This window comes from Polypterus senegalus, chromosome 14 (genome assembly GCF_016835505.1).
Source record: "Polypterus senegalus isolate Bchr_013 chromosome 14, ASM1683550v1, whole genome shotgun sequence".
NCBI lineage: Eukaryota > Metazoa > Chordata > Cladistia > Polypteriformes > Polypteridae > Polypterus > Polypterus senegalus.
Genome location: NC_053167.1, coordinates 63032323 through 63047277, shown reverse-complemented (window position 1 = coordinate 63047277; position 14955 = coordinate 63032323). Strand labels below are relative to the sequence as shown.

At 38.7% G+C, this 14955-nt stretch overlaps 1 protein-coding gene across 1 annotated transcript in view; it reads right to left on the bottom strand.

Moving 5' to 3' along the window:
- Positions 1–14955, bottom strand: part of LOC120514321 — an 80503-nt gene that overhangs the window by 51037 nt on the left and 14511 nt on the right. Inside the window, exons 20-34 of the mRNA XM_039734645.1 lie at positions 14764–14917; positions 13505–13724; positions 13099–13274; positions 12051–12515; positions 11746–11799; positions 11062–11169; positions 9305–9517; positions 8955–9097; positions 8599–8737; positions 6930–7062; positions 6232–6418; positions 5606–5703; positions 3640–3894; positions 2825–2986; positions 2377–2491 (exon numbers count right to left, since the gene is read on the bottom strand). Coding sequence (XP_039590579.1) covers positions 2377–2491; positions 2825–2986; positions 3640–3894; positions 5606–5703; positions 6232–6418; positions 6930–7062; positions 8599–8737; positions 8955–9097; positions 9305–9517; positions 11062–11169; positions 11746–11799; positions 12051–12515; positions 13099–13274; positions 13505–13724; positions 14764–14917 — 2622 coding nt within the window. The remainder of the gene's footprint in view (positions 1–2376; positions 2492–2824; positions 2987–3639; positions 3895–5605; positions 5704–6231; positions 6419–6929; positions 7063–8598; positions 8738–8954; positions 9098–9304; positions 9518–11061; positions 11170–11745; positions 11800–12050; positions 12516–13098; positions 13275–13504; positions 13725–14763; positions 14918–14955) is intronic.

The window sequence follows — 14955 nt, the reverse complement described above, 5'->3', positions numbered from 1 at the left end:
TTTATTATTATTGCCTGTATTTTGTTTATTATTATTTAACACATTCTTTAATTTCTGTTTTATTACCAGTTGCTTTTTTGTCTCTGTGAGATGAGTCGGGCCAAGGCTGGGTTTTTTCCCTGGGATCTCCACCTAAAAATAAGTAAATCACCATCCTCTTGCCGGTGTGAATCTTAGCTGGGTTTTTTAGTCCGTTTCAACCCTATGCATCTCCAACCTTACAGTCAGACTTAACCATAATGGAATGCAACCAGTTATGCAGTAGATGAGTCCTACAATAAAACTGAGCTGCTGTGACATCTCATATATACAGTATTTAAGAACATAAGAAAATCGACAAACAAGAGGAGACCATTCAGTCCCCCAAGCCCATTTGTTTAGCTAATAGCTACGCTGTCCCGATATGTCATCCAGATTCTTCTTGAAGGTTTTCAAGGTTTCTGCTTCAACTGCAGATGTAGTTTGTTCCAAAGTCCCACAACCCTTTGTGTAAAGGAGGTTATTATGACTTTGGTTATTGCACCTGACTGTTCAGGTTGATTATGAGCTGGAAGTTAAAGCCTACCATGCAGGCCGTGGCCCGAGTGCTGCTATGTTCAGATCAAATCTGGAGTGTGAATTGGTGATTACAGTATGGCCCGGTGACCCCAGGCTCAACCCACCACCTGCCACCATGTTGGCTCACCGTGCAAGCTCCCGTTATAGCACTGATCGAGTGGAGGTCCTGCAGTCGCCTGCTCCGAGGAGCGAATGAAGCACCTGACTGATCCCCTCACATATTGTTAGAAACTTGTTGGGAATGATTGAATCTGAAGGCATCACTTTATTTTGCCATTGGACTGACTGAAAAAGCAAATCACTGCTATAAGCTTTTAATCACCTGGACAAATCAGAAATTCCGTAAAGTACATTTTTTCAGACAAATATGTTTGACTTGAAGTATATTAAGTCAATTGACAGAGCATTTGGTAGTATTTGCCACTCTTGCCATGCTGCATGCCAGACACTCTCTACAGATCTTCAGGAAATGGGCTGGCGATGAGAAGGATATGGCCATTATGCCAGGCCGCTCTGTATAGGTGTGAAGAAGCACATCAGGGGTCAGTGCCCATGCAAGATTTGGTTTTAAAATGGTGCGGCTCTGACTGTGGGGGTGTAGATGTATGTGGGTGAAAACCTGTGCGGCCCCGCAGTGTTTAATGGGGAAACTGGCTGTTTGCTTATTGACGTGCTGGCACAATCGGCACTGCCATTCCTCACTGGTGTGCCATGGGTTGTTAGTTTATTTCCTTGCTTCTTGTTTTCACTGCACTTAGCCCACTCAGGCTCACCTTTATACTTCTTTGGTCCTGATTATGACCTGTGGAGAGACAACATGGAAATTGGAACCAGTCGCTCCCTCACGTGAACAAGCAATCAGCCCCAATCTCCCCCTTGGCCAGACTACTCCTCCCAACCATGAAATGAAACGTCAGCATGAAGCAGACAGACAGAGACGCCACCGCTGACCGCCATGTGATCACAGCTATGGACACTGGCCTCTGCCATACCATAGTGCAGGATGCCTGAGAGAGGCGTGTGGTCATCCAAACGTGGGCTTTCATTACTCCAAAGGTGTGTGGATATGAGATTGTATGTATGCAAGAACACTTGGGGTCTGTTTTATATTTGACAGCTCAGCTTGTCTTTAGTGAAGACTTCTCTTTTCCTTTCTAAATCCAAATAAACTGAGTAGAATTAAAGTGGATTGAACGTTAGAAAAGAAAAATATATGAGAAAGAGGAGAGGACAGAAGACCACTAGAGCAGCACTTGAAAAGAAAGCAAATGTTACAGGATTTGCATCTAATGGAGCATTGATTTGACACGCAGCACATCAAAGGGAATGTTAAAGAAGAAGAAGACAAGATAGAAAACACCAGTCAGGTTCAGGAAAAGCAGCAGAACAAAAGGCGCAATAGCTAAGAATCAGAAGAGTGAACAAAATCTTAACAAACTTTCCATTGAGTCAAGAAGGAGAAGTGAATAGAAAAAATGAAAGAAAGACCGGACGGGAAAGAGAGAAGGTTCATCACACTGAAGAAAAAAAACTGCAAGAGAGTCAGATGTACGCAAAATGGGGTATTGGTGTGACACAGCACTGTGTGTTTTCACCGTTAATTCTTTAAATACATGAGGACGGTTGAGAAAACAGGATATCAGCCAGTAACACAGAGGCGTGAAATGACTTGCAAGAAAGGTTTATTAAAACGCATTAGCTTCATTTTACACAGCAAACTCTAGCTCCACATTCTATCTTTATGGTATTCTGATCATTTACAATTTTTTGAACAACAAGGTATTGTGTAGTTCTCAGTCGCAGGGTTCTGGGGTCTACGCTTCGGCGCACAAATCAGTGGGGCACGAGCATTCAGTATAGGCTTCCACCGAATGTTCCATGTCTTCACTCTTTTCAGCAAAGCTACTGTATTGTGCTGGGCTGACAGATGTGCCTGAACAACATCAAAAACACAAAGAGAAGTATTTAAATAAGCAGCAAATACAAAAAGAAATGTTAAAAAAGCAACAATATACTTAGTCCATTAGTAAGTGTTAAACGTCCAGGTTATCATAGCAGCACTACAACACTTCACCTTCACATCTAGTGCGGTGTACTCGGTCGCCACGTTCATGTCGTAGAATGACGTCTTTTTCTAAACGGTCTCGTAACCATCTCGAATGAATGAACGGCTCTGCATTCTCAGTAAGCCCCTGGAAGAACCAGGCTAGCCCACAGACGACTGACACACGCGCTACGCCATTGTTTAGTGAATAAGCAAACTGACCTGTTGGGAGGCAGTGGAACCCAACTGTGACTGCAGCGCTTTCGACTGGTGAGCATCCTTCCTCACATCGTAGGACTGGTTCAGTAGAGTAGCATTTTGATGGCTCTCCGTACAGGGAAATCACTTTGCCAAGATCAATATGTTCATGCTTCACGTTACAACCTTAATTGTAATAACAAAAATATACATTTAAATATATATATATATGTCACTATTAAATCACATGTCCTTCTCTGTACATTTTTCAACTTGAAATGGCGATTCCCTGAACACACACACATTCCCTCATTTGAAGAACCCTGGCTTCTCCGCTGCATGCTGACTGACGCTGCTTACTCCATCTTCTTTGACTAAAGCCAAAGGTCAGAGCCCTCCATGGCTTGTGTTTAAGTGACCAGTTAACATATCTGCCCTCACCAGATTCGTCTTGGTATTTCATCCGCTAGTCTGTCCAGACGCACCCTTATGGTGCTCAAGTGGGAAGAAGAAGCAGCAGGCAGCTGAGCCATGCATGTGATAAAATGAAGACTTGAGCTAAATGACATTTTAATGTAACTCTAAATCTTTCTAAGACCACCTCTGGAGTCGGGACAGTCCTTATAAAGCTGCTCAAGAGTCAGTAAGAAGAAGCAGGGATCCTTTACCGTATGGGACACTAGATTCTAGCAGCCCAGCCTACTGATTATTTGCACACTTCAGACTTTCTAATGACAAATTCAGATTAATGAAGAAAAAAATAATTTTTCAGAAAGCAAAAAAAGAACAAGACAGTGTAGTAAATCCAATCCAAAACAGTTTTGTTTGTTTTCTTTTACCTTTCTGACATTTCTCTCCTCGTGCTATCCATGAGTGGCCAAACATGCTAGACGACTTGGCCAGACGTCCATTGGGCATACGGAATTCATGTCTACTTTCCCCATCATTGCGGCCGCACATTCCACACATGTTCCCTCTCATATTGGACGCCACGGTGACCTTTACTTTCTCGCCATTGAACTTCACTTCTTTTAAGCCATACTTTTCTGCCAGCACAACGAGGAATGTATCGTCTTTCTTGATCTCAATTGAGCCTATAACAATGAAAATATTCAGATAATCAAAATCACTTCTATAATAAATAAACAGTACATGCTGTGTATGGGGTCTTATAGGCCATTTACGTTATTTAGAGCTGAGTATAATCAATATTAACTCTCTGTAGAACTCTTTGTATAAATTGTATTCATATTTCAATAATTTGTTATCTAATCTGTTCCCAGAAGTTACATTTACAAACTAATAATACATAAAAGTTCTAAAAAGATGCCAATTGTACACAGAAATATTCAGGTGACACCGTGTGTATATATTTATAGACAGAAACTCACAACGGGACAAAACGAATCACATATCTTAAAACATCTTGTCCTTTAAACATCATTATCAGAGGAAAAAGACTGGCATACTGGAATCACAGGCAACATATGGGGGATTAGTAAGACGGGCTTTGGAAGGTGTTGGTCATAAAGTCTTTTTTATCATTTAGATTTAGTTTTTCTTTTTAAGCTTGCATATGCTGGGTTCAAGTCCAAGTGTCTGTTAATGGCATTTTGTTTGAGTGCCATGATTCAGCCAGCTCTCTGGCACTCTTACTATTAGCCCTGAATCTCTCTTGCACTGTGTCCCAGTTAAACGTGTGTCTGGTTGAATTGGTATTTGCACATATGAGAACGTGTGTCCTTCCTTCTGACAGCACTCTGATGTTGTATACGTGTTGCAAGCATTTTAGACGTTTCTCCGACGTATAGAGCTGGGCATGCGCTACACACTGCGTCTTGTGTCTCGGCTGCAGATTTCTTGCTTTTGGGATTAACAAGAGCTGTCCGCAGAGTGTTTACGGGTTTATGCTCTACTTTACATGCTGTGGTTTCTCATATGCCACGGTAATAAGGAAGACTGCACCAGGTAGAATGGGAGATCAGGCTGTGCCAGTTGTTTGCTGACGTCTTGGTAAATGTTTTGGAGTAGCTGTTTGATGTTAAAAGATGGAATAAGTAACGTCTTTCATTCTCTTTTGTTTCCTTTATATTACAGTGTGTATATCCTTTTGAATAATGTCTTAATGCAACTCGTTTATGCGATAAGGGTTGATTGCTACCAAAATGTATTATTTTGTCCACATAACAGTCTTTGTTATACACACTTGTAATCAAAGTGGCTTTGTTACTTCTGTCAATGCGAATGTCCAGGAAGTTGATGCGTCTCTTTCTTTCTCTTTCTATGGTGAACTGAATTGCAGGGAATACGGAGTTGATGTGGCTGTGGAATTCATTTAGCTGGTCGCTTTTTAATATGACAAATTTATCATTGACATAGCGTATCCAGAGTTTAGGTCTGAACTGAGTTAGAGCCAAGCTTTCAAATCACTGCATAACAAGTTTAGCTAGGAGTCCTGATAACGGAGATCCCATTGGCATGCCTTCTGTCTGCCAGTAATATTAACCATTCAAAAGAAAGTGTCATAATGACATTAAAAGCATTATGTCCTTCGTTTATGATAGTGTCAGTACAGTATTTAGCTTTGAGAGTAAAGTCTCTGTGGCCAGATGACTTAGAATCATGGTGACCACACAACATTATATTTATATAAAAACAGTAATCTTAAACCCTTCCTACAAAAATGTGAAAGCACCGTGTTTCATTTTCCCCCACATATAATCTTGGGAGTGAATGCTTGCCACCTTTAATGCTAGGTCACATTATTTATAATTATCAGCAAACGTCTCACAGCTCGTACAATACCTGAGGAGTCAGTGTATGGTAACCGGGACAGTGGCATCTCATTGTTGTCAATCAGCAGTCTCAGATGGCCATGGCTTGTGGGTAACATTTCAATATCTCTGTTTTTAAAACAAATACAGTATGTATTATTTATACAAACACAGTAGTCAACATTGATTTCCCTTTTTATGTCTGGACTGTCTGTTGTTTGGTACTTCGTCTACTGATAGCATCTTTGTTCCAATCCATATATTCTAATTCCTCCAGATCAGACGTTCCTCTTCTTATATTCTGTACACTTGACCCCAAAAATAATAAATTCTCTAAATTAATAATTCTTTTAATTTACGAGGAAAATAATTAATTTGTTATACAGTTGTGATATGCCCAATTGAAATGCCTCAGTGAAAACAAAAATAATGTGAATGCAGTGCAGTGATAGGAGAGCCGCCATCAACCTTCTCCTGTCATATTTATCACTCAAGGCTGCTGCGTTATGTAAATCAATAAAACTCTGCTAATTCAACCACTTTTCATGCAACATGCACATATAGTATCTAAAATATATATATAGAAAATTTAACAAAATAGTGCATTATTAATCAGATGAAAATGTCTGTCAGATACTTTCCAAAACATTCACTTACTTGTCACGGATATGAATATTCAGAGCTGCTAAATTGTCTCCCACAGATGTCCGTTTTAACAACACTGCAAATCCAGGTTTGGTCGTACAAGCCTGAGCTAGGATGTGGTAGCAAGATTTGGGAATCGCATACGTAAACCGGACATCATTAAAAGTGTCAAATTTGTTTTGTGATGCAGAACACACCGCTGCCAAAAAATTAAAACAATAAAAGACTTCATTAGTTTTTTTTTTTCAGCCATAACAATAAACAGATATTTGTGATAGAATCTTCCTGTTAATTTTAAATTTTTTCTTAAGTTAATTATGATGGAAAGTTAGCCCAACTTTCAAACATAGTGGAAATAATTGTATATAACACAAACAATAATGGGAATAAGTAAGAAAAATTTATGAGTCCCCAAATAACAGGTAAACTCTGTTGTCTCATTCAAAATATAGACCCACTTCCAATTAGTTTTTCTGTTGTTATATCTGATAATTACAAATTTTTAGTAGGCTATTTTATTAAAATACAGAATAAGAATTAAACCAAAAATGTTATTACTACTTTGCTTAATTTTCCATAAATCTTCTCAATATAATTCTTAATGGATTATTTATCAAGCATTAGTGGACTATACGACTGTTGTCATGATTACTGAATTTTGTTTGCAGAACCAAAAAGGGAAAAGCAGTAACATCTAACACTTGAATTACATGTGCTGGCTTCGGCGATCAGTGTTGGGATTTCAGTGATGCTGTGCAGCAGTCCTGCAGGCTTCTGTTCAGCGCTAAGAGCTGGCTGTGGTACTGCAAACGGAATCTGGACGGCCCTTTTGAATAAAGTCAGCTATCGGAAAGAAGAAGATACAACAAGAGAGGTCACTGCACTCAAATGTAGGTTACCCGGCATCTTCTTACAATGTAAGAAATAAATCTGTTTCCATGTTTTTAATTTTCAAAACGTCACCATTTAAAGAATAATCTGATATTTATAAAGCACTAACTTTAATTCAATTCTGTTCTGCTTCTTTGGCAGTACAAGTGTGGGAAGTACAATACACACAAATGACAATAGGAGGACCTCTGGTGTTCTGCTTTTAAGTGACAGGAGGCATCCCACTGTGCACACAGTATGAACAAAATGCATTCATTCTTAATTTTTATACATATATGTCCCTAATTAAAAAAAATTAAATACATAATATGCCCTATATATTGGCCGTCCTGAAAGCACAAATTAAAATTTACAAAGAGTTGTAAGCAACCATCCTTTTTTTCTAAAAATTTTTCTGGCCATCCAAGTGGCCTTAATGTGGCCAACAGTGCTGAAATGCGATAGGCAAGTGGCACCAAAAGACTGTGATCTGTGTTTGCATAGTCCTTCTGTTTCACACAAACACGTTGGGCAGAATTCTCACATTAGGTTTGGTGAGGCGGGCGGCACGGTGGCGCAGTGGTAGCGCTGCTGCCTCGCAGTTAGGAGACCCGGGTTCGCTTCCCGGGTCCTCCCTGCGTGGAGTTGGCATGTTCTCCCCGTGTCTGCGTGGGTTTCCTCCGGGCACTCCGGTTTCCTCCCATAATCCAAAGACATGCAGGTTAGGTGGATTGGTGATTCTACATTGGCCCTAGTGTGTGCTTGGTGTGTGGGTGTGTTTGTGTGTGTCCTGCGGTGGGTTGGCACCCTGCCCAGGATTGGTTCCTGCCTTGTGCCCTGTGTTGGCTGGGATTGGCTCCAGCAGACCCCCGTGACCCTGTATTTGGATTCAGCAGGTTAGAAAATGGATGGTTTGGTGAGGCAGAAAATAAGTATTGAAAGTGAACAATGCACATTTACTGTATGTATCTGTTCATCTGTGTAGGACAGTTCCATGAGAATAAAAAGAAGAACTCCAACAGATATTGAAGGCTGACAACCAAACAATGATGATTTTTTGATTTTAACAGCCTGCCATTGTCTTTACGGTAATTAATGCAGCAATGATGTACTTGATGCAAAAACAGAAAGGAATGTAGAAAGAGAAAACAATTAAATATACAAAACCCACTCATTTTTCTTTGCCCCCTTTATACATTTTGTTCTCCTTGACATTTTAAGAAAAACTAAATTTGTTTCTGTACTAAAAGCTGTAAGAATAACCACATGCAGGACTGATTGACTTTTTCCCCCTTGTGTTTATGTTTTTAGAACAAAACATAATATGTATTTGTAGCATGATGTTTACAAAAGAAGATGAACTAAAACATTGCCAGGCATTGTTAAGAAAGAACATTTCAATATGCAGGGTTACATATGCTATACTTGAGAGAATTGCTGTCCTTTACACATTTCCGCCATTCTAATTGGTGATATGCAGTAGTCGGAGTCTGCTTTCACAATAAGTACCTTTGGTGTCTTGATGATAGTATCAATAGTCCTTGGTGAAGTTAGTGCAAAGATGATTGAACACTGGCTAGATGGATTCTTCTGCTCTTTCTGTGCAAAGCCCATGAACAATGCCATTCCTTTAACGTATTCACCAAACCTGTAGGAACGCATGAGCCATATGGTGTTTTATAGTTAAAATACAACATAACAGAACATCTTTAAACCTGTTTAATTGGAGAATATCTCAGCAGTATTTGACTCATGGTAGAAAGAAATATACTCTGTTTACCAACTGCAATGCTCGTCCAAACAGTTCTACTTTACAATATAATAAAAGGAATAAAGTAGTTGTACATTTAGATAATAAAGCATACTTTTTGTAGGCTTTCCTGGCAGAGCTGGGTATTCTCCACCATTTTGTTGTCAGTTTCACAGATGGGTGGTTTGCTAAGCGGCCACTTTCCAGTTGCATTGCCATTCTGTAGTCCTGGCATTCCTGACCCCACCTCACAATGGCCTGGACAACAAGAACAACAGACACGTGGCATTACAAATACAGCACCTTCTTTGGAGAATTAACCTACTGAAGCTTTATATGAATGTGAAATAAACATTATGGAAAGGTAAGGTATAATACACATACTAAAAACACATGCCAGCTAACAAGAAACCTTATTATCTAAAAGTTGTATTTTTTAATACAAAAGTGCACTTTTCACATTACCATTCCTTTGTAGTCATTTGCCATCAAGGCATCGGCACAGACTTGCCACTTGCTCCTCTCGGTGATGTCAGCTGCCAGCACTTGGATTCGGGGTTTTGGAGCAGTTAAGTCAGCATAACCAGCCACCTGATAGCCTTGTTGCTTTCCATCACTCTTTATGGCGCGAGCCACAATGACAAACACTGGCGAAGAGGAATCTCCCATGTATTTAAACTGCAATGCAAGTTCATACAAAATTAGTGCTAAAGAAATAAAAATGACACCATTTTTATATTACCTCGCTTTATTTCACTATTATAAAATGCTTTAGGTATACAATGAAAAAAGGTATAAATATTTTAAAAACAAAATGATGCAAGATAAAGAAGCATGTTTGCACAAATCATCCTTTTTATTTTACCAACTGGTACCACTTTAATAACACTATTATTAATGTTCTAAGCATTTTATAATTATAAATTACTGTATAACTGTAAGGCACAGAGTAGCTAATCATCATTTCTGAGATGTTTTTATTAACCATTCATCAGTCTAAAAGAAATCAATGTTTTGCATAAATCTGTATAACAGAAAAGCATTATTTCATGTATCCAATTTTTGAACATATTGCAGGAGTATGAAGAACACGAGCCTCTCCACTGCAGTTTGGCACAGGGCAGGGACCAACCCTGGAAGGGGCAGCAATCCACTGCAAGGCACATTCATCCACAAACCCACACTCACTGAGAACATTTTGAGTCACTAATCAACCTAAAATTCACGTCTCTGAGTGGAAAATTTCAGACAGAACTGAGAAAATGTGTACATTCCACATTGAAAGTGACTGGGCACTCTCCTGGAGTTGTGAGGCAGCAGCATAATTTAAATGCAAAGCTGAGCCCATAATTTTTTTTAGGGATTAATAATGTCTCTCTATTGTAAAAGGAAATCCTGGGACGAGACTTTCTCACAGATAATTTCAACTCCCGCGAGAGATAATTTCAGGTCCCGCAAGACGAGACTTTTTTTCAAGAGATTTTGACAAGTCCTGCACTCTTCTCAAACATTTACAACCTTGCCTACGGGCCAATCACTTCTCATTCGTGCGAATGCTATTGTTAGACACAGTTCCTGCGCTCTCTGCTCCAAGCGGGGCCAGAAATAAAAGACAAAGAGTAGAAGACAAAGTAGAACGTCATAAAGAGGTTCAAAAACATTGGCGTAATACACATGCAGAGCAGGTTAGAGATTATGAAAGTGCTAAAATTTCAAAGTCTGAAAAACTGATATTAAAGATCGCATTAGCGCTAACAAATGGAAATTATTACTCGGTGAAATAACGGAACAGCGAAAAGAGATCGACATATGGACATAGGTGATATGACAGAAGTAAGTAGTTATTGTTCAGCTTTAAACTTTAAGTCGGAGACTTGTAGATCGTCTAATTTGTGTTCCCCATCAGGGAAAAGCAGTGTTTCTTCCCAGTGAAGAGGCGTATCCGCGAGAATTAAAAGATTTGTTGTTTGGTGAAAGTGAAATCCACATACGCGAGCAGAATAGACATGAAGTGGCTGGCGTGTAGTGCAGGCCAGGGGGATGGTGAGCGAAGCGAGCAGGAGGTGAAGCCCCCTAGTAATCTAATTTTTAAAATGTCTGTCTTTCAGTTTTTGCTATCTTTATTACTACAAAAAAGGGCAAAATAAGATACATAAGCCTATATAATTTTATACAGTATATGTATATATTTTAATCTTTGAAGCATTAAACTCTGAATTTACCTGCTTTGACGTAAACATCATTTGACTGCTGCTGCTGCTGCTACTGCTACTGCTGCTGCTGCTGCTGCTCTCAGATGACACTCTTACTCGGCTGCCTAATTTATTCTTCTGGAGTATTAAAAAGGGAGAAGATGCTTTAATATGAAAATGAAAATGTATATACTATTATTTTTTTTCATTATACAGGTACATTAAGCATAATGGTTGGAAAATGACTGACTGACTGACTTTAAAAGGAGTCATATCTAGAACAAGTACCATAGCATATATAAGAACATGTAACAGAATAAATGCATATTTATATATACATATATATATATATATATATATATATATATATATATATATATAGTCTTAAATGACAAAAATTAGACAGGGCGAATCTTACTTGCCATGTCTTTAAAATCTTCCATTTGCATAAAATTGAGCAAAATGCTATAATATATTTAATGCTGACGCATGTATAATAGTAGGTGTTGTATCATAAGTAAAGCAAGGGGCCTGAGTTACCTTGAAAGCTTGCATATTGTAATCTTTATAGTTAGCCAATAAAAGGTGTCATTTTGCTTAACGTCTCACTACATCCATAATGGCTAATTTGGTACAACACCCTAGTACTCTAATCATGTCTATGAATTTAAAGATTTGGTACATAAGAACCAAAGAACATTGGTTTAATCTTACCATATAATCATGTGCTCTGAATTTGTAATCATAGATTTCTGGATTGCGATTATTCTGCAAAAAGCAAAAGAGCAAGTCAGCTTTCAAAATGAAAGACTTAAAATCTTTGTAGTTTGTTAACTTTTTAAAGACAACTTAGAGTGGAGTGAAATTATTGCCCTTTTGTAAAACAGTTGCATGTTTATGCTGATAGCTAGTTTTTATCACATCAAGTTCTACTACAGATTTTACATTTCTGTGATAGAAGTTGTTCATTTTCCAAAACAACTGCATATTTAGTTTACTTTCTTTTTTCTCTATCATACCTGTTCTGAAGATGAACTTGACGATTCACTGCTGGATGAACTGGTGTTTGTCATATGCCTTCTAGCTGGTCTTGGCATTTTAGAATAATGTTTTCTGTTTGAATTGCTGCTGCCGCTGCTGCTACTGCTGCTGCTGCTGCTGCTGCTATTGCTGTCACTGCTGCTGCTACTGCTGCTGCTACTACTGCTGCTACTGCTCTTCTTCTTAGACCATCGACTTCGAACTTGTTGCTTTTTCTGTTGCTGCTTCTTTTGAGATTTCTTCTGTGAATACTTGCGATTATTCAGATCAACTTCTCCTTCAGCCTTCTCCAGATTATCAGTAGCTTCGGTTTCTATGGAACTGGACTGGCTGCTTGACTGACTGGAAGATGACTTGGATGAAGACCTGGAGGATGAACTGGAGGACGAACTGGAGGATGAACTGGAAGACTTCTTATTCAATGCAGTGCCATTATTTGCGGCCTTATTTGGAAAAAGAGCACAAGTAAATATTACCTGTTAAGCTACCATATGTTTTCCAGTTTCACTTGAACACTCCACATATTTGCTGCCTTTTGTTTAAGGTAATTCTTCATTCAACAGCTCAGTAAATGCAAATAATTTAATATTCCAAGCTCTTTTACTTTTACATTACACATCTCCAGATTTCACAAAATGTATACATTGCAATTTTGTGTTTACAAAAATGTGTATATTTTTAATTCACCATACACCTACCTACCCATCCATCCATCCATCCATCCATCCATTGTTTTCCTGAATCTGTTCAGTTTATTTCAGGAACACAAGGACCTGGAGCCTTTCCCAGCAACATCAAGCACAAGTTTTTAAACCAACTTGGACATACCTCAGAGGGAATTCTGTTGTATGCACCCACACTCACATATACAAGGGTAGTTTAGAGTTGATAACTAACCTAATACACACTTACAATCAAACTGTATTAAATAAGAATATGCACAAAACATGTTTAACATCATTCAGCAGCTACACTTGCATGTTATACTAATTTGAAGAAAAGCTTATTTTAAAGAGTTGTCTTTACCTCAGCTCGGTCATCTGCGGTGAGGATAGTCTTTAGTTTAGACAGGATCTTGTCTCCAGCTTCTGCTGCCTCAGGCAGTTCAACCATAGACAATGTTTTAATCATTTTGGATGCTGCTTTGGGGCCTGTCTGTAATTCAAATTCAATCTTTTCCACAGTTGAATCAGAAGTATGTGCTAATGTGATATAAAGAAATGAAGAACACACACTATTATGAAAGTATAAAAGACAGATTTGCCTGGTAAAAACACTTGAATTTATCTAACAATAACATATACCACAATGCCCCCTTTATGTGGCAGCTTTACACTACTGCAGTTAAATACAAAGAGACAAAGTAATAATAGTGAGCACAATTTATAGAGTCTGAAAAGATACATAATAGCCATCTAATGGGCTCCTTTACCTGGTTTTAGAAGTATTTTACAAACATGATGCCCAGCAAGCTGGTATAGAGGACTCCTCCTGAGATATGCAGCATTTTCTGATTTAGACTCCATACATACTTGAAAGCCATAGTTTTTAGCTTTGCTACAGAAACTGACAGATGATTTGGAAAATCGGCGTGACTGATGTTCTCCAGTGTTTGGCAGATCTTGGGACATCATTTCAGCAGACAGTCTTGCCTAAATTAAAAACACTTATAATTAAAAAAGCTAATTTATTTTATTTGGTACAAATAATTTATATACAATTTGGTTGTAAACTATTCTATGAGGACTCAATATGTTTGCTGTAGCAATAAGGTTGCTATTATTTTAAATCATACCATGAGATCATCAAAATATATGTTTGTTTGGTTTTTAAAGACGTCTACAAGGAAATACACTTGTTTCAGAATGCATAGAAAATGTGAATATAAAACTGAAATATATAAGTATGGGATTACTAGCCTGTTAAAGACAATTTATAAATATTTGATATCTCTTCTACGTGTATCTTAATCGTCTTTCCGTGGTGTCCTTGTGTGACTGAACGTTTCTTGACCAGTGCTTCCACTGCTGAGCAAATTCCCATAAAGCCTGCTTCCCACACTCTTGTTATTTTGAGGCGCCTTGCTTGCCCCCGTCTGCTTTTATACTTCCCATCTTTGAAGGTGACTGTCAGGGTGCCTCCCACACCTTTTGCTCCTCCTTGTGTGTTTCACATTCACACTCCTCTTTCAATCACATCAAAGCTAAACTGCTCAGTCTGATTGCTTGGAAGAACCAGACAGAACAGACACACACATACTCTCACACACACACAAAGACACCTTAGCATTCTATTAGATGGTAGATAACAGAAAATAGAAGAACATATTACATTTTACCTCATTCTCAAACCCATTTATTCCAATTCAGGTTTGCAGGAGGTCATAGACTACACCAGTAGTGCTGGACACAAAGCAGGACTGAGCATCATTTACAGCAGCGCCCACACATGCACACACCTATGCTTACACAGGGCCAGTGTGGAATGTCCAGCATGTATTTGGGCATATGGAATTAAAACCTGAGCACCCAGAAAAAAACCCACGCAGACCAAGGGCGAGTATGCAGGCTCTACACAGATAATGCCTGGGAACGGGATTGAAAATAGATTTGTGCATTTCAAATACCTAAACTAGATTTGTTTTATGTTCAGTGTATTTTAATAATTGGCCTACAAAAACATTGCACTTACTATTCTGCCAGCTCTTTCCCTTTCAGTGGATGCCACTACTTCTGCGTTGAACTTTTCTTTCAAAATATCAGCCTCTGCATCATCAGGTAGGACAGGAGTCTCTTTTGCAGCATCAAGATCTTCAATATTTCTTGATACAGCATATGCCTGTGATCTTGAAAAAGTAACACCCATGTGAATATAACAGCAGAC